Source organism: Cyphomyrmex costatus, unplaced genomic scaffold (assembly GCF_001594065.2).
Source record: "Cyphomyrmex costatus isolate MS0001 unplaced genomic scaffold, Ccosl1.0 scaffold159, whole genome shotgun sequence".
In the NCBI taxonomy this organism is placed as follows: domain Eukaryota; kingdom Metazoa; phylum Arthropoda; class Insecta; order Hymenoptera; family Formicidae; genus Cyphomyrmex; species Cyphomyrmex costatus.
The window spans coordinates 880,239-902,204 of record NW_017275598.1 but is presented as its reverse complement, the minus strand read 5'-3'; the positions used below and the strand labels follow the sequence as shown (position 1 = coordinate 902,204).

Genomic DNA, 21,966 nt, shown 5'->3' with positions numbered 1-21,966 from the left:
TATATATATATATATATATATATATATATATATGTGACACATTTTATAAAAGATACACAATATATAAAAAGGAGAATATTCTATAGAAATTAGAATTTATCCATTTAGAATTAAATAAATTTTAATGAAATTTGAAACTGTTTTATTTTGAATGTAATCATTTTTACTTATGAAAAGGATTTACATATACGTATAAACAGTTGATAATATTTCAAATTATAAGTATAAGCTATTTTTAATGAATTATTCCGGATATTTGTTGTAATTTTGTATTTCAAAATTATCACAATTTAAAAAGAGTAATTTTTAAGGATTGTGAAACGAAAATGATAAAAATGACATTCGATCACATTTCTAAGACTATTCTTTTTATCGACATTATTTTGATTAATCAGTCATTTTTTTTAGTTAAAAAGTAGCTTTTCTTTTTTCTAAAAAACTTAATTTTTTTTATTTGTATTATTTTCGAAACTAAAAGAACAATAATTATATATTTCAAACAATATTTCAATATAAACAAACTAATGTTTTATTGTGCTAAAAAATGTTTGTTATCAAGATATACATAAATGAAGTATATTAAAAAAATAAAAAAGTATATTAAAAAGTAAAAAATATAAAATATTAACGTCCAAATTTATAAAATTTTCAATTCATTCATTAATTGAAAGTTTATTTAAAAAATAATATGATGTATCATATATAATATTAATGAATTTATCCTGAAACGACAAAAACAAATGCGAATTGAAGTAGGTGTAGTTTGATTCCCCCACTTCCCCAATCTACCGAAATTTTCTTATCTACCACTTGTGCCAGAACAGATGAGGAATCGCGTTGGAATTATTTACGAGTTGTCTTATCACTAACGCACATTCTTTTGTTATCAGCATTACAGAATTCGAATATTCTCATACCAGATCGATAAGTTTATGCCACACATCGTGAGTTGACAGTGATTTTAACATCGTGTCGCGTCTTCACCGCCTGTCGAATATCTTACGTCAGGTACGATAAAAATTTTATATATTTACATGATCTTGTCATTGGATGTCTGTCGTTTTTCATCTTGTGGTAAGAAGAGCGTAACATTATAGCATATATGTATAATATTCTTTAAATGAATAAACCTGTGTTCAGCTCGTCTTTTACGTTTAATTTTTGCGAGATGAGTTTAATAATTGAGAAACGTTGTACGATAACATTATCGTGAAAGTTAACTTTGGATAACCATGCTGATGCTGATTAAACCCTACGAAAATTGCTCCGAACGTGCTATTACCATGTCATCGTTCGATATTTGCATAATCCCCCCTTTTCCAATCGTAATTACGTACTGGTATTCCCCCGAGGTTAGCAAATACTATTTAATTAACTAGAACAGCATCGATTTGTAACGCTACTGCGTCGAAGTTACGTATAAGGTGCTAAAAATGCAAAATATCTTATACAACTAGAAAGTTCTGAATTTTTCGTAAACATTTTTATACATAATATCTCTCAAAATTAGAAACTAACTAATAGTTTTTCATTTTTATTCGCGAAATATGTAAAGGTATTCATCAGAATTTTCGACATCAGATACGTTGGTTAAAAGTTTTCTAAATTATATACATAATGCGTATTAGCATAGATATATACGTGAATAGAGAAATTCTCCGTACGATGCAAATTCAGTAAATATTTAAGCCCCAGCTTGAAACTTAAAGATTAAATCCCTTGCATTTATGAAACTCGACTGTCACAATTTTATCGCTTCGAGAACATTTCTAAACTCACAACTAGATAAATGTCGGGAAGACTATTATTACAGACTACATTGCAAATTCTAATTTAACTTGATTTCTTCCTCTGTATTCTATCTTTGAAACGTTATCTGTCTCTTCAAATATAGCTTTGAGTCGTTGATCTACGTCTTTATTAAATTAGAATTAGATATGGCTTCATTATCTATAGAGAACGGGTAAAAACAAATTCCTCAACATATCAAAATATATTTAATGTTTAAAAAAATTTTGAGCACCAGATTCAATATACATATATTACGTATTTTTACTTCAAAAGTAAGACAATTAAAAAAAAATGTGATTTTTGATTATTAAAAATGCAAATTCTATCTATCATCAAATGTAAACTAACTTAATTTCACAGTTTGTCCGTCAAATAGTATTTATGTTGTTATTAAAGCTCAAAAAGATTATAACACTTACAAGAGTGACACACTTTAAGTTATGTCATTCGTAAATAAACAAAAGAGTCTTCTATAAAGAATATTTAGAGTTAAAACAGATTTGGTGGTCAAAGTTTGAAGAAGAAATTGTTTTACTTTGAATTTAGTCATTTTAACTGATTAAGGTAAGCTGTTAGTAATATTTCAATTATGTTACTTTTGATTAATTGTTCCAAATTTGTTATAATTTTGTAAAATATTGACATTGTCATAACTCAAAAAGAAAATTTTTGTAAGAATTATAAAACAAAAATTAAAAAATGACATTTAATCATGTTTCTAAGTATATATTCGTTTTGCTGATATTATTTGAATAGACAAACTAATTTTCTATTGAAAAATAGTATTTCTCCTTTTTTGAAAAATTTAATTTTAGTTGTGTTGCTTTTGAAGTAAAGGAACGATATAAATTACGTAATTTCTTTTATTGTTGATTTTATATTTTTATTTTTTAAAGAATTATTACGTCTTCTTTATTAATTTCAATACAGATTTCTCTAGAACCTTGCCATTAAACTTTATCATTTCTTGGCCTGCGATAGTTGAACGCCTACATATTTCATACATATAAAGATAGTAACCCAGCATTTTCCATAACTATGAACAATGTTTTAATTATCTAGAACGTCACAACGGCCACCTTGACCTTACGATAATAAATCCGTAGCAGACGCAAGTTAATTGGCATACAAATGGATTTTCCAACACAGAGCGTATCAGTCCGCACGAGTGCACAACTGTTGTTACTGTTACTGCTGCTGCTGCTTGCGTTTGCGTTTACGATCGGCAAGCACGTGCTTGGCATAATGCGAATTAGTGCACGATTCCGCGCGCGGCTATTCCGACTATTTTCGTCCGCGATCTCCTACAGTCCCGAATAGCTGAGAATTGTTTTTTGCCAGGCACGACGGTGTCATAGGAAAGTAACGATAATTACACAACAACGAATCGTCGCATTTCAGTTCCGCTAGTGCGAAACGCTCCCTCGGAACTAATTATGAAGTAATTATAATTCCGGACTCGCGTTATATCGCTTGTATGTCCACGCAGATTCTCTCTCTCTCTCTCTCTCTTTCTTTCTCTGTTAATGGCAACACTGAATATTTTATAAGCAAAACCGCGCTCGATTTACCTGCAAATAAACGCAGTTACGAAAATACGATAATATTACAGATATAAATTATTCTTGACTTTTTGAAGAATGTATATTTCAATTTAAAAAACAATTACGATTTATTTTACAAAATTTAACGACGTAATGATAAATTTATTAATGACTGACAATGAGTGATACTTAACAAAGTTGCCTCATAATTATTGCATTTTTGTTTAGAGATTCTTTGGTCAATTTAGAAAGTCAATTTCTTTTCTACAATATAAAAATTCGATAAAAAGTCATTTGTAACAACTTGCCAACTTTTAGCATAAATATTCCGGTAATTAAGTCTCAAATTAAATTTTGTTTTAAGCAGCAAAGTAACAAATAAACTTTATTAAAGTTCATTTAAAATTTACTTAAAAAATAAAATCTCGTTAAAAATTGTACTATATCTACTTTTATTCTTGCAGTTTAATTTATCGAAGAAATTTATTTAGCAATTTTCAAAAGCGAACGATTTACTTGTTTAAAAATATTAAAACTAATGTAAATATAATATAAGTTACAACAGTCTTAATAACTTTAATATTCTTGCCAATAATGGATATTAAACTGTGCCAATTTTTTATTTTACTATACTCATGAAGTTCGTGCAAATTTAAGTACATGAAAGGGCATATCAATACATTTTGACGACAAAAAGATCTCGACGTAATAAATTTGGGATCCGCGATCAGCTCCTTTAAGCACCAATAATCGTCTCGAGGTCGACTTGTACGATTCCTATCAATTTCCCACATTTCCTCACTTTTGGATTTATTCGAAACCGGAAGCCACATAAATGGAAGAGTTCGGAATAATTGCCAACGTCGACTACACGACTTCTAGTAAAGTCGATCAAATAGCACGACGTACTGATTTTAAAACCAATTTATCGATTAAATACCGTTGTCGTAGCTAGTTAATTGTGAATTAACGGTGCCTGTTGAACTTCGATTAGATGTAGAATGAAATAAAATATAGATACTTATTGTAATAAAATATATCTATCTTTCGTGTATGTGCTTTATTGCATATTTAGAAATCGTCAGACCAAATTCCGTATTTCTTAATAAAGATCTTTTCTAATATCAACAGAGCTTTATGATTATTACATATGCATATGTAAATTTTGTAAAAATAAAGAGAAGTTGAGTTTTTTATAAAATCTTCAAATTTAAAATAGATTGTAATTTTTTTTTTTTTTTTTACCAAACCCAAGATAGTCTATACAAATATTTAACATCGTATCTATTTTACATTAAGGCAAATGATAGTCAGCAATAGTAACGTTTTCTAGCTAATGCACGATGGTTCGATAAGTCGAAATGGCATTTGGCATTATCCTACAAAGAACGCCGAGTTAACGCAATCGTTTTCGTAAAAATGTCTCTCTTTATCGAAACTTGTTCCAAAGAAAGTAACAAAATTTTTAACGTCTTTTCTGCAAAACATAATTTTTTCTCGAATAGAATTAGATGACTTTTTTTCTACCTTAACGTGCCATTCGCAACCTACATTTTATACCTACATCTAAAAGGAAAGAATTCCTTTTGCCACTTGACGTATATATACATATCTCTTTTTTCTGAACGTTATTTCAAACGCACGCATTACAAACGCGTCACGCACTGGTAAGATGTAATTACCGGCGCAACGGTGATTTCGCGTGCACAGTAAAGAAGTTTTTTTTATACATCGGCTCGCATACGAAATAATGTACGGCCGAGGACCACGTATTAAGTTAAATAAATGTAGCTTTAGACGCCTTTCACTTAAGACTTTCTTTATGAAGTAAGCTCCGAAAGAGCAGCATCCACAGTACTCTAAAAGGTACAAATACGCGATCTCTCTTAAATGAACGTGAAGATTAGAACTCCTCTTCGAGGGACACTTCTTCATCATACAGTTGGTTCTCGACTTCTTTCTATTTCCCTCGGTTACGTCGTAAAACGGCGATTTCATCGGTTAGCCCAACAACAACGACGGTAGCGACGACGTTATCTGAAATGGGTTGTATATACACGTAGAACGGAACTGCTACGAATAATCCAACGAAAATATACTCGGTATCATAAACAAAATGATAAAATAAAAGATCCGGATTTTTAAAGCGGTAAAACTGAAGAGAAATTACATCACTTATATAAATATAAAATATTGTCGAACCCTATTATTCTGTTATATATATGAAGTAAAATTATTTAATATTTTTTTTAAAAAGCAATTGTAACATAAAACTTGAATTTTTTGATAAGTATTTAAAAAGATTTAGATGTGTCTTTTTTTAGAGATTTATTCCATATTATTAGAATTTAAATATTCCTCTTAGAAAATATATAGAATAATCTTTTAGAAAGTATTTTAATCATACACGTTGTTTCATCTATCGTATAAATGTGTAATCCGTAAGTTAATTTTAACAATTGTGTTTAGCGGATGTTGCAGATCTATGAACTAGTCGATTACCGTTAACGGTTGATCGTCCCGATTAGTAGAATTGCTAACGTAATACTTTCCTGCGAGAAATCAAGTACAAGCATGCGAAGTATGACTCCCAGGCATTTCCTCCTCATGTGTGTTAATGACCGACTCTTTCTTTGAATCATTACAACCTTCCGCTTGCGAGACCGTGAATGGCAGGAAGTGCATTCCAGCTATATTTCAAATTAAAACCAAAGTTTTTTCCAAATACTAGTACATTGGATATTTAAAGTGTGTTTCTCAAGAGAAACGACAAGTGTTTGTTAAAATCTTCGACTATATAATTAAAATAATTAAATTATAATTTTTTAAATATTTAATATTTCTTTCTCTCAGAGAATTATTCTCCCGGAAAATATTTCAAAAGATTTGCATGTTTAAGGCAGTTCCAAACGACGTGCGGCCAATGTTAACGCTAATATTAACAAATATTACACACACTTACATACACATATATAACATTCATAATTATCCATAGGCTAATATTTAGCGAATGTGCGTAAAATCGACGTACATTGGCGCCGCCTTTATCATTTACAATGTATGCGCAGCATGCAACGAACTCAGGCGCAATTTCGCTTTCGCCAGAACAAATCGCAATTCACGCCCGCACGCGATTCGCCGATGAATTAATCAGACTTATACAGTACCGGTACTCTCATTCTTTCACAGCGACTGCCGTTGATTCTCCTGCGTCGAAAATTAAAACTTTCCGCTTGTAGACACAATAACCATGATACAAGCCCATGTGTTTCGATCTAGCTCCGTTCTTTGGATTCGTGAAGGCTCACGATACACGTGCATGCATGCCGATCGCATTAATAATACGATTATGCAATAAGTCTCGTGAACGATGGTTATTAGTGAGTCGGACTTCGGGTATGTAGCTATACGAAACGTGCTCTATAGACATAACACATAAGTTCGCCTGAACGCGAATACAACTTGCGCTCTGCAACCACTGCAGAAACTGAAAGACGGAATTAGTATTAATTATTCGAGATAGTACCGGAGAGGCCATATATATATATATATATATATATATATGTGTGTGTGTGTATAAAGTTTATACAGATTATCTTGCTTTTACCAGATCAATTATGATTTAGAATTGCAATCTTTTCCTTACAAAAGTATCGAGAGGTGCCATCATTTGTTGCTAAAGAAAATTTGTCAATTACCAACATACCTATATAAATATTTTCATAACTATATTCATCTGAGAGCACAATTTTGTAAAGGTAAAGACTAATAATAAAATTTAATTTGGGTTTTTGTAGCTTTATTTATATGTATAAATCTTATTTTTTTTAATTTAAAAAATATTTCGATATAAAAACTATAAATGCTTCGATAATTTTACGATAAAAAATAGATTTTAATTGTAACAAATTAATCATTTATTATAAATATGATTCTACGTATTACGAAATTAAGTATATTTAATTGAAATAGGGTTTGCGTTATTACTGTATAAAATTAAACGATACTGAGTGTTCAAATTGGGCATTGCTAGATATATACCAAACTCTCCATTCTATGTAAAGCCATATGAATTGCAAACATGTTCAGATGCAGATATTCTGTGAGAGAGGTTATCGCTGTAAAACATCACTCGGTCGAAATTTAAACATGAATAGAAATTTTATTTTAACATACAGTGAGCAATTTTCATTTCGTGCTAAAAGCTGGTGCGACCTTAATTTACACAATCGGTTTATTCAAAAATCGTCATAATGAGAGAACTAAGAGTGTAAAATAAATTATGGATATACAAACGCTTTATGGATCGAATATGTCCTGATAAACGCGTGTGACACATCCTGCAACATATATGTAAAAGCTGCGAGCGAGTTGGGATACGTGATTTTATCTTTGCGAAAGCGCATCGTTCGCTCAAAACATCCTCATACAAACACACACGTATACGATGGTTTGAAATAGAATCAAACTTTCAGTCGAAGCCGTGGACGCAATTTCGCGATGTGCATTGCTAGAAGTTGCTGTGAGCAGACAAAAAGAGAAAAATTCAATCTCTCGAAACTAACTGGCTAATGATCAGTATCACTTTAACAATATTATTTTACGGTTGCAGGTGAGGAAGTGGTGACGGTGCCGTCTACCAGCAACGGTCAGGAGAGCTGGAAAGCGCAGAGATTGTCCATAAACGGCGAATCACCGCAATCGAGCAATCGTCGCCGCGGCTGCCGACCTCAATTGCAACCGGTTGTTTCCGGCGGTAAAAGGAATCGACCGGCGCCACCCCCGCCACCACAACCGATATCCTACAGGGTCAATGCCAAGGATGGAATCGACAGGTACTTCGACTGGCCGAACAAAGAGAACACGCCCGGAAATGCCGTGAATCGTTGTAAGGACGACCACCAAACGAACCAAATCCAAGTAAACGAGGAAGCGATAATGGGCTCGAACTTAAGCAGACATAACGGAAAGGGCCTTACTGGCCGGCGCACTCAATCTTCCGGAAACTTGTGCGAGCCCAAGGGGAAACTCAACAGTATGGGGAAGATACTAGTACCCTGTTCTAGCGCGCAGAAAGAAAGGTTAGTCATTAATAAATGTTATATCTTCCATTGCCAAAAATAGTCTTACATTTATTTTAATACATTGACTGGTGCTCAGTGACCTGCACCGTTGCGACAAGCGTCTCTCAGTTGCCGTAGTTACTAATGACCAGTAAAATGCTTGTAAAAAAAATTAATGTTCTCTAGAGAGTATAAAAATTTTAATACCATAAAGCCAGATATAACATTAAAGTAAAAAGTGTAATAAAGTAAAAAATAGACTATTTAACACACTATCTATGGTCTCTACTATTACAGAATTAATTTATTATTTTATTATTTTATTATTCAATAGAAGCATACACTGAAAATAGATTTTGATCATAGCTACCAAATGTTTAGTGAAATAATGCTAATTAAATATTTGGTTAATATATTTTATTATAACTATACATAATTTTACCTTTACAAATATTTAGTAAATATTATTAAACAGTAATACTTACTAAATATTAGTCATCGGTAATACTTACTGAATATTTATAAAGGTAAAATTATGTATAGTTATAATAAAATATATTAATCAAATATTTAATTAGCATTATTTTACTAAACATTTGATAGCTATTACCAAAACTTTACATGCTTATGAAAATTATATTCTGGCGATAAGACATACAATATGTCTTATCGAATAGATATGTATATAGATATGTATTCGATAAGACATAGATAATAATTTAAATTGAAAGTTTTTATCTTTAATTAAAAATAAAAAATTTTAACATTTTGCTTATTTTTGCTAAATTATTTTTGTACAATTTATTTGTAACATTTAATTACGTAACTATTTTTATAAAAATTAAAAAAGTAATTTTTTTGTTAAATTTTTTGAGAAGACTAAAGAGAGAAATATATAAAATTATATTGCAATTTTTTATTAAAAGTATAAAATTAAAGTTATTGGAAAATTATATAAACATGAAATTGGCACGAGATACTTCGTTACTATAATACGAGGACAGAATTAAATATTGTGAAACATGAGAAAAAGGTGGATATAATCACACTTCTCTCGCGACAGATTAGATCTTTGTAATCTAGCCTCGTGTAGACTCCGTTAATTTTTGAATGGCACGAAAAACGATTGACTACAGGGGATAGTTATGTTGCAACATGCGGAGGGAAAGGTCAATTCACGATCGATTACTCGTCTGATACTTTTAAAACACTATATCACGCTAATAGTTTGCTTAACACAAATTTATCTGAAGATTGTAAACATATGTTCAATAGGCTACATAAATTGAAAAAATGTAGATTAAATAGAGCTACGATTATACTTTTCTCATTGTTAATTTAATGATTACTAATATCCATATAATTATTACATTGTGTAGATAAAGACACTATTAATTGTATATATCATATATATCATATATATAAATTGTATATTATAACTATAACTTATATATTATATATATTATTATAATAAATTACTTATTTCTAAAAAGATCAAACATAAAAATATATATTATTTATATACTTAACTTAAAATATAATACAGTACATATTTTACATTATATCTTTTATTAAACACACATACACACACACATATGTGTATATATTATATGAAACTTATAATATTATAATTAAATTGAATACAGTTATGTTATTATATTTCTCTCTGTATGAAATCTAAAATAATGCTATCTCTTTATGCACTCTTTATGCTACATTATGCACTAACGTTATTTTCAATGAAATTATTTTGGTATTATCAAAGAAAATTTAATGGAAATGACGAAATAATTTTTTTCCATTTTTCAAAGTATAGTATTAAGTAAATTTTATGCACAGCGTTCATGCAATGCTTGTCAACTGTATAAAGAAGGGAGCTCATTCACTATCGGTGTGAACTGTTCTTTACCCACGATCCCCGCGGAACGATAAGACATTAACTCTCTTCACCTTTAACTCTTTGCTCATAAACCCTTTATATCTGTTTTAAAAAATCGACAAGAATTTACTTAACACACATCCTTTTATATAAAGAATTACTAAATTTCCTTATAAATATTTTGTTTTATTTTTTTTTAATTAAAATTTCAATTGTTTCAAAATCTTTCCTTTTTTCCATATTTTTAAGAATTGTAATTGACAAATAAATATTTTTTGAGTTGACTGAATAAGAAGTTAAAAACTGTTTTGGAAAATATCGTTAATAATGAGAAAAAAGAAGTAGTATTGACCATTGCTCGGTTTTTTAACAGAACAAAAGGATATTCAGAAGCTATCAGACGAATTAATACCAAACAATCAATCAAAAGAGATTATCATGACATTCGTAGCTATTAACAAAACTACCTTATTGATCGACAGAGTTTGATGGTATTAATTCGTATGATAGCTTTGAATACCCAAGAGAGTCGCTAAGAGATTACTTAAGCTAAATACGATAATCGATACTCATTAATAATGAATAAAATAGATACGTATAAAAAGAATTATTTTCGTGAAAAATTAGCATAACGAAATCGACTAAGATTGATGGCGAATCGATCAATAGTTTCCTCTCTTGCGAGATCATCTTCTTAATTATTCCTTCGAGGATTACGAGGCGGTATCTCCTTATAATTCATGAATGGCTATATTTAGCCACGAATAGGATTACTTGTCGAGTGATAAAGCTCTGTAATTCTGAAGCATATGTTAATTATATCTAGAGGGCAGGCAAAATGTTGCTAGGAGATCTTTTGTAAGGTAAAAAAAAACATGTAAAATCCTTATTTGGAAAATCTTAAAATCCTTCAACGTGGAGTTGTCCGTGTTCTGTACTGACATCCTAAGCTACATAAGACGATTAAGCAATAATAAGGTTGTCGTGAAAACACGACACTGTGTATGTTAATAATATGCCTTTGCTGCTGTTAACATAACTAGCAAAATAGAGTAAGCCACTGGCCGCACGTTCAACAATGACCAAGATCGTTAATCCGAAGGTGAATTATATTCGACGTTGATAATGGTGATAAATGACGATGATAAATTGATAGAAAATGAACCGTGCACGCGTCCTGTTATTAAATTAATAATTATTTGTGTCTCGTATGTTCGTCATAATAATGAACTAGGTAAGATGAAACCACGACTGATGATGATCTTGCTGTAACCGGTTGATCGCGCGGTATGCCATCTAAAAACTATTAGTGAATCCGTCAAGGACAGACGCCTCGTTAATATAACTTTAATAAGTTCTCTGAAACTCTCAACCATTTTTCATAATATAAGGTCAGCATTTCGTGATATTTGATTTAATATCTGTGCTGCATCTCAATTAAGCTTTTACATATTTTATTACATTTTATTATGCCGAAGGCATAACATAAATAAAAACTGTTGCATTTTAATTAATTAATTTTTTCATACAAACATATAAATGTATATTTTGAAATAAACTGTACAGAATTAATGAATAATAATATATTTTATTACGAACACTTTTAGTCACGATTATACAGCTATGCTTAAAACGTGTACATTCGTACCGCTTTGCTAAATTTCCTTTCCCTCGACGACAATTGAATTAAACAAGATATTTAAGGTATAAATGGTAGCGCTTCTAAAGTAAACGGAGAAAACTGAGAAACTTTACTAACGCGGAAGTCTTACGTCTTGCAGCGACGTGCAAAACAGGGAATCCACTTGCATTAGCGTCTCTTGGGTGCATAGTTCTCTCTCACAGCAACCTTACAATGGGGTTAGCAGCAGCACCTCCGGTAGTAACAAGTTGCCAGCCACGAGATAATTTAAAGTACCTTTAAGGTCGGCCAGTCTCTGAACCAGGGCGGCTTCCATTAAACCCTCGTTTACACGGCGCGATGCTAGGAGGAATATAAGGATACGTGAGCTAAAAGAGCAGTCTCGGGAAGGGAATATTAAAAGGCGGCCTTGCGCTTCCTGATCTCATTTGCGTAAGTGCTGTTGTCTAACCCAGCAGTGACAATACCAGTAATATGCGTAAGCAGAATCGTAGCTCCGTTTGCGTTACTTGTTTGCTTAAGCCTTGAAATATCTCAGACCACATTTTACTTACATTACCGCAAAAAGCCATTTCTTTTTCCATGGATGTAAAAAGACGTTTTAATTGTAAGAAAATCTCACAGCTTATTCATATTATATTACATATATAATATGACAGCTATCATATTGTATGTATTATAATATCAACTTTTGTTCTGTAATATTACACCCTATTTTTGTATTTATTTATTTAATGTTAGAATAATAATTACATATTTTACTTCCTAGATGTAGATTTACAGATTTCTATGTTGTTACTATATTTAAAATAAGAGAATAAACTTTTGATCCTCTGTAATGAGAATCGTAGCGAAAAAATTTAGTGAAAGGTCGTAAAATATCACGAGTCTGTAACGGGATTTTCTGAATTTTAATATTGATAGTTATTTTAACATCGCGTTTCTTGTCACGTCTTTAGTTGTCAGGAGTGTTGTACTGTAAGACTGTTTATTTGTATCAGTGCTCTATGACCGGATAGAATTTTTAGGCTCTGTACCGAGGTATCCGCGACGCAAGAGGTCGAAGTAAGTGGAAAGACCGGTGAAAGGTCAAATGTTCTGCGCGCTTGTGCGCTTATGCATGCCACGGAGGTTTGCGCAGGCAGGCATTCGCCTATCCACCGGGCGTGAAAGCGGACTACAGTGGATGATGTCACGTACGAATTATTAGTAAAGTTTCCTATACCGTTCTCGGTATGGTTCGTTGTCACGTAGGGTGTTTTATGAGACGCACGCAAATACGATCGCTGAATAAATACGAAATGTTGTCACGTGTTGTGACATTATGATAATTATGTTATGCTTCTTAACTTGTTCTCCAACAGTCTTAAAATGACATAACATAATACAACAGCAAACAATAAGAGCCATACAACTTTTATCATTACAAAAAGCAGTTTCTTTCTGTCAAAGTAGAAAAGAAAAGAAAATATTGGTACTGCAATATCGACTTTTTTTAATGTATAAAAGAAAAAAGCGGAATTATATATCGTGTAGCGCTAAGAGCAAGTTGAATTTAACTTTGTCATTGTTTTTAATATGACAGATTAAAAATTGTGTATGATATTTATATCAAAAATAGTAAAATACACGCGACAAGCTTATTTTATTGACAATTCGCGAGCAAATCGAGATATCTTACGATTATCATCCACGATGATATTTCGATTTCGGTGCGCTCGATTTCATCTTGTTCGAGTGTCACGTATATCACATAGCACGCGAACGTGCTGTCACGGTGAAGTTCTTTCCATCGCATCCAACCTCATATATCGCTTTTAAATGCTTTTATTTCATTTTATTTTTGTTCACCTTCGTTCGCGTCGACATTGCAGGCGTAGCAATCGCGTTTAAACAGAAATGTTCTCTCACACACGTGAATTTACATTCGAATAGCATTTTGTGCGTTACATACACAAACAAAGATATACTAAATGATCGTTCGCACCCCATTACATTAACGAAGTAACAGACAAACGATGTGAACAGCGGATTATGTTAATTAACGTAAAGTATTTTTTTCTTATACAGATTTTGACGCTTTCTGACAACAGCTTATTACATGAAATACATGCTTCCGTCTTACAAACTTCTCGGCACTTTTGTTTTCCTTTATACCTTAATGAAGAGGGAGAAACAAACGAGTTACGCAAACGATCTGTGTAAAACACATTGCGAAATAACACTTCGAAAGGAAGTTTATTCTGCAAAGAATCTTGCTAATACATGCATGTTTATAATTTCTTGCTTATTGTTTCGTTACCTGTTCAGGATCTGAACAAATAAATCAATGAATAAAATTTTACAAATTCTATAAGTAAAAAAATCTAACTATTACAGAACTGAGAAAAACACACACGTTCTAATTTTTACAACTGTAATACTAAAAATAATTTTTAGAAAGAAGAGTAGTATATAAATTCACATGCAATTATTTAGAAGCACCTGTGATCCAGTTTAGACTGTTGTGGCATTGTCTCATTCGGTTTGAAATTTAGCGGTCCAATAAGAATTGATATTGTTGACTTATGGTGTTTCTAAAGTAAACAAACATTTTTATAAGATATGGTTTTTTAATTAGAAAATTTCATAAAAATATAACGACATACTTCTGAAGATATTTTAGAATAAGATATTCACTACGTAAAAAAACTTGAAAAATTTAAAATTTTCGGAGAATTTTTTTTTCATCTTGAAATTATCTTGAAAATATCAGGAATTTTTATAGAATTTTATCGAGTCTCAAAAAAATTTGAAATTTACTTTTAAAAGTAAATTCTATCTCTTTCTGAAAACATTTTTCTCTTTAATAATTTCTTTAATCATTTGTTTCGTTAATTTTTTTTTTCTGATAATGTAAAATGTGACAATCAATTAGAAATAAGTATAGCACATTCGTATTCATATACATTTTTGTGTTTCGTGAATTCTTATGAAAAAGAATCAAGGCAACAGTAGAAAATAATACTTAGCAAAATATAGCTGATGCAAGTTGATGTTATTTTGTATATAGCGAACTTTCTCTATATTCTATTTTATAAACGCGGCTTCAATATAAAACAATAGATATGTATTTTTTATTTCGTGGGATCCCTGTTTCCGATTAAGTTTCAATATACTGTTTCTTTGCATTGCGTGTGCACACATATACTTCTATGTAGATCTAATTAAATTTAAAAGATTATTAATATTTTATATTGATTATGTTAAAAGATCCAAAATAATCGGCGCTTAGTCATTTCTGAGATATTTAAAATATATATAAGTATATGTATTAGTTTAATATCTAACTTTGACCGTAAGTGGTGCTTCTTCAGATTTTCTCTCTCTCTTTCTCTCCCGCCCTCTTTCTTTCTCTTCTCTCCCTTCATCTTGATTCTCTGAATTCCCTAATAATATTTCAATTTCGACAAAATTTGACTTGTGGTATTTCTGAAATAATTGACTGAATCAAATTATCCAACAATCTGTTCTTTCTGTACAGGTATAAATTTTGCGGTTCTCTACCAAACCACTTGGACGATAAAGATGCGCTGGATGACGATCGAGGAGATAATAATAACATCTCGTCCGAAAATGTTGGCGGAAATTTCGGCGGCACATTACCACACAAGAAACGCTCGTTAGGAGTGCACTTCTCGGACAGCGGACCGACCGGCACTTTGGATCTCGTTAAACATCGATCGCAGGACTCTTTGGACGAGAACGATCCTTGGAGGTATGTGATAATCAAGAACAAGAATAATGTAATAACTATTCATTTCATATTACAGAGAAATGCGCATTGGACATGTAGCCTCTGTTAGAATAATTAATTATCCTTAATAAATTCCTGAAATTTATCGCCTTTCACTTATGCACGCGATTCTACATGCACATTTCGTCGCGAGATTGTCGGGGATCGACGCGGACAGAGGCATGGCAATTTGGAGAATTCCGGGAATGTCCCTTTTGACTTCAATCTCCGTCGATCGATCGATCGATCGATCGCGCATACTCTCATATCAAACGCGAACCTCCGAAAGTTTTAACTTCGAACCTGACATATCCTTCGCGCGCTCTATGAACTTCCCGCATTTTAAAGTCGAGGAAATAGTTCTCTCGTCGACCCTCGGCATGAAATGAGTCCCATTTCCGGCGAACGCGAGCGCGCAAATCTTTCCTTAGTGGAAGATTAACCGCGAGCGATTCCGGTCTGATTTTAGGTATCAACAGAGTGACCTCGACCTCGTGCGAACCCGTCATGGTAACTTTGACTCGGTCAAGAGAAATCGCAGCGCCGACACTGTGCTAGTCGATTCCGGCAGAAGATACGGAGGTCGCGGCATGTCCTCGGAGGACAGATACCACCGGAATTCGGACCTCGACCTAGTCGGCACGCTGCCGAAACGCAAGCAGGACGCTAGAAACAGCAGCGGTAGGAGTCTGCAATCGAACTCGTCGTCCTCGCAGCCGTGCATAATGAACGCCACCACCGACGTCAACGACGAGCTGTTGATGAAGATGGTGCATAAGCCCGATTGTGAACTGCTCAAGCATCGTCAGCATCTCAGCAAGTGCGTCGATTTAAAACTGAGCAAACTAAGCGGTGAGCCGCAGGATCAGGGATACGCGTCCGAGCGTTCGCCAGAGGACGAGCATCCGCCGTCGTTGCCAGGCCAACCGTTTCCAAATGTGACACTTGGTAAGTGACTCACCGTGCCTTATTCGTATAGCTCTTTTTATTATTAAAAAGAATAGTGTGACGACATTCTCGTACTAGATACAGATCTTTTTTCCACGTTCTATACGACGTGAATTAAAACGTGAGTGCCTTTTCCCTATGTGAAAAAGCGTCCATTATCCGACACATAATTAATGCGCAATTAATATTCACTTGCGCATAATCAGCTTATTATTAGCAAGCAATATTCACCGTAACGCGAGTACTTAGCATCGTCCAATCGTGTGAGATATTTGTTCGCATGTGGAAGAACGATTCGTTCGAGAGAAACCTGCGGGAGGATAGATACGTGTGAAAATGCGATCGCGCTTACACGAAGCTGACGTAACAGGATTTCGAAAGATATATTGGAAAGGATGGATTATTCACGCGTAAAAACTTCCCTATTTTGCTTTCACGAGTCTTATTTTATTGGGGATGGACTATACCTGTGTTCCCACATGCACGAGAAACTGTCACAAATTTTCCGAAGGTCGAGAGCCCTTCTTCGCTACAGTGATAAATACGAGCAGCCTTGCCATGTGCAATAACGAACAGCTGATAAAGATGAATGGCTCGAAGAGATGACAGATGAATGAAGATCGCGCTAGCGCCGTGCAAATGGTCGATTAGCGGACAAGGCTATTCAATTCCATATATAAGTCTCAGTTTCCATTCAGGTTTTCCCATTAATTTATTGCTTCGCGTACTTCTCAATCATGATCTCCAGATTACGTTAATGTATAACGATTGAAATTTTTCACTTAATTTATGTAGATATATTAACTATATTTTTAAATGTACACAAAAATAGCAGCTAATTATACGAATACGAACTTAGTGTACTAACATTTTCAAGTTGTTAAGAAATTAATGTTGCGCAAGCTTTGCATAACAGATTATACGATGTAAAAAAATATACGCGTTTGATTATAACGTCGCACGACGGTATTTTTTACGAGTTTCACGACACTTAATAACACGATAGAAAGTGTTTCGTAATTTACAGCTTTTTATCGAGATAGCTTGGCTCGTTGATATGTGATTAGATCAACTAATCGTCCTCCATAAATTATCATTGATCGTCGCGCGTACTCCTGTAAAGGAATAGATAATAATTTTCCATCGTCAACGTATAACAAGTTTATATAATACGGCTGCGATTAACTATAATTTTCCTTGACTTGTCGACCAACGAAGAAGTTGTTTCAACTGGCCCGCATAATTCAGGCAAAACGTTTACGCGATTTCATTAATTAAAACTCTCGTGATTGCATCAGACCCTAAGAATCCTGTCAAATTCAGACAAATCTACATAATTTTACATATAACATATGTCGAAATGGCTTCTGAGCCAGTTGTTCATGTTTGAAAAAGCACTCTCTCACATGAGAGAGAGGGAGTGAGAGAGAAAGAACCTTGGAATGGATATAATGCGTCATTTACTTTCGGCGTCAATTTTCGAGCGATTTGATCGATAGCCAGTCACGCGAACGCTTTACCGTTCGCATGCTTTACACGAATGTGTCTATATCGTAGCGCGCATGAAATCTACATATTTTCAATTTCAATCTCATGCATTTGGAAGAAGCTGTTCACCAAGCGACGCCGCTGACGAATGGGCGAAATTATTTCCACGTGTTACTTTCCGTACCGTTGTTGTTGCCGTGGCAATTCAGAAAGCAAGCTCTTCGAGCCGCTCTTAAAATTTACAATCTTTTTAAATAAATCAATAAGAATATAGCGCTTTTTTATTTGCAAAAATTATTTATTTAAAATATTTAAAAAATGCTTTTCATTTTATGTTTGCTTTAGCATAATATCAATTACCAACAATTATTAGTTGCATGTATCTATTATTAAACATCATTTTAACATGTTATCAATTTAACGACAAATTATTTTTACGTGCTATTTTTTTAGATAACTTGTTAATACATATCAATAATATAGTGTACCAATTGCCAAATGAACGAGAAAAAATTCATATTCAGTATTTCATGCAGTAACAATCTGTGAATTGAAATCAAAACGTGAAAATATCATGACGCAAATTCGAGCAAGCCGTTCCGCTTTCGACACGAAAAAAAAATTCCATTCATCCCGCTGAATATACTTCGGTGACACGATGACACGCGTCCTTAGGACGTTAATGGCACGATTTAACAACACACCGTTGTTCATTGCGCCTGACGGGCAAGTTTCGTGGCGTAGTTATTACCCTTCCACCCACGCATAACGCTTGCGTGTGTATTCTAGGACAGCGGTTCTCAGGACCGAAGCTGTACTCTCTCTCTGCTTGTAAAAATCATTCACCGCGTTATACTTCATCATTATAATTCGTATTATGCGTTATATCTCGTTCACTACACGAGAAGAACAATTTTAGTTGAAATATCTAAAAATTTAGCTAGATACATTTTGAAAACCAAGAAGAAACTTAAGCAATGTTGCAAAAAGTTTTGATATTCTAATAATCAATATCAACGTTTTACACACTGTAAAAAATCAAATGTTATTTTTAGCTGAAAGACATATAGACTTTCTGAGACATGCCAAAAAGTGAAAATTAATACAGAAATATTAATTTTAGCATTTTTTCACATGTCTTAAAAGGTCCACTATACATCTTTAAGTTAAAATTAACATTTTATTTTTTACAATGTATACTTATTTTGGTCCAATAAAATTATTCTTAGATCTGTATCTAGCTAAATTTTTTATGGATACTTCAGTAAAACTGTCCTTTTCATGCTGATTCTACCAAAGATTTCATTACAAGGGCATTTCACTATTTATTATTTGATAAACGATTGATATTGTTATTTCCATGAATTTTTGAGTAATTTTTTCTGAAATGCGTAAAAAAGCGTAGACTATTCCTGCATTGCGGTGATAATTCCGTGCCATCGATAATTCCACGGTTTCAGTTTACGCGAACTCTTAACGGCCCCGTTACTATGAGTTTACGAGAGAATTTGGGATCAACTGAAGCGCTCGGAGGATCTCGTGAGTCGCAAGTTGATGGCATGACCTTTCCGGAATCGTCGAGCGCTTTCGCACGTTCCGGACATATACGGTGGCGGCGAGTCAACCCAGTTTGAGAGACCCTGACCCAGAATATATACACGGCCCTTTGTGAACAACTACGGTAGCGTACGCTTTGTGCGGATTGGTATTTGCGACGGGATCCAGCCAGCTTCGAAATTACAGGGTTACCGGTAATATATTGCCCAAATGCGCGCAGCATGTCGGCGAGTGTTAAAAATCGATGCGCGATAATTAAAAGCGCGGTCGGAAGTATGCCGTTTTAAATTAAACCCCGAAGTGCCTGGGCTACTCTATTACCTAAAACCCTCCTGGTCTATTAGCCAAAGAGTAACGTTTAATGAAACATTTTTATCTCGCGGGCGAAATATGTAATAAATAGAAAACGCACGTTTTAAAGTACAGCACTTATCTTTCACCGCGTATGTCTTGCGCGGAGGATGAGAATATTTAACTATGTTATATACGCAAACCTCACCGCGTTAACCATTACTTAGACGAGCAAGACTGAACTTGCGAAACTAATAAACAACTATCTAGCATTATACGATGCTCGTTATACACGAACATTCGATCCATCCATTTGCTTTTCGGGTTAACAACACTACGTAAAGTAAACTTGTCAAATCAATAAACAGTCGAGACATTGCGATCCTTGTTATGCAGTTCTCATGTTTCTGCGATATAGATTGTTTATGTTCGTCATTGTGTCATAACAGAACTGTGCGCTCAGGCGAGAAATATTCCGTTCACGTAATGGTTTGGGACTTGATTCAGGATTCTCCTCCTAATTCGAATACGAATGTCTATGACAGAACGTTGGCTGAGCTCGAGACGACTGAACGATTCAAATCTTGACAAGCTATCCGCATCCTGATACCTGCACAGAATACCCAAATTATGTAATTCAAATTACACATATGTGTATGTGATTAAATAAAATAATCGTATTGGAGTTTGTTATATGTAAGAAAAATTATTCCAGTTTTTCTGAAATGATTCGTATGATTTTAGATTAGTTAAATTTTTTTTCTTATTTATACACTGTGATAGATATGTCTCTAAAAATTTAATACAGACGTTAAATATAATTCTCACCATGTTTATAGTATTGATATAAACATCAATATGCTATAGATTTTGCATCATAGATTTAAAACCATAATATTAATCTTTAAATGGAGATGAGGTAATTTAAAAATACGCAAGTTGGTAGGTGATATGCTCAGGACGCCCCAGAAAAATGTTTAATTTTATACATACTTATATTTTTTTTACTAATATATTATGTTATAGTAGTTAAACTTACATTAGTTATTCTTAGAGAAGATAAACTGTGATAAAAGAATGTAAAAATAAGAAATTTTAAGACTTCTCTCTGGACATTTAAGTAATATATTTTTCTTTTTTCAGAAAAAGATTTTAGAGAAAACTGTATCTGAAGTGCACTTTGTCTACTCACTTAAATATTAAATTCATATTCATGATATTAAATCCACATCTATGTTAGTATATTTATATTATTGTAATACCTACACAGTGAGAATTATATAAACACTGCATTGAATCTACATCTATATTTTTATATATATATGTCATTAACGCATGTTAGATTTTTTGTATTTCAACCATGTTTATTTTATTGCCACTTAACGATAGAAATCACCAAAATGCTTTATACACACTGTAAAAAGTGTAGTATTTAAAATGTTTATATGTTAAAAATATCTTTGCAAAACAAACATTTAATAATAAAGGATAGTTCAATTTTAAATGTTTAATATAATGAAAGATAATAATAATTGACTCGTATGATTTAAAAATCGAGGAAAGTGTAATGTGTAATTAAAGAACAATGTGAAGAATATCACTTCGTCGACTAGCCAACAGAGGTCTATAGTTACTCATGCCATTTCTCGCAAGTGCTTGATTACATGTGTAATTGTTTATATAGAACTTCTTTCTAACATCTTTCCAGGCGTCTAAGGTAGGCTCCCACTACATTACCTTACTGATGAGTCCAGTAGTGGAAGCCGGGACGAAACGCCAACTCGTGATATTCTTCACAATCTCAGCTTCTCTGAGTTTGAATTATTGATTTATTATTAAATTTTAATATATGTCTTCCAACATATTATTAAGATCTAATAGGATGCTATAGGCATCAAAAAGTGGTTAAATTGATTCTCAATTTAACTAAAGTGATATTACTGCGGTAGTGAATATGTATGCGTCAATGCTGAAAATCCATCAGCGTC

General features: G+C 32.9%; 1 protein-coding gene across 1 annotated transcript in view; it reads left to right on the top strand.

Annotated features, from left to right (window-relative positions):
* The first annotated feature begins 8,025 nt into the window (after positions 1-8,025).
* Positions 8,026-21,966, top strand: part of LOC108771490 (tyrosine-protein phosphatase non-receptor type 13) — a 40,398-nt gene continuing 26,457 nt past the window's right edge. The window contains exons 1-3 of the mRNA XM_018536808.1: positions 8,026-8,416; positions 15,443-15,676; positions 16,164-16,642. Coding sequence (XP_018392310.1) covers positions 8,274-8,416; positions 15,443-15,676; positions 16,164-16,642 — 856 coding nt within the window. The 5' untranslated portion in view covers positions 8,026-8,273. The remainder of the gene's footprint in view (positions 8,417-15,442; positions 15,677-16,163; positions 16,643-21,966) is intronic.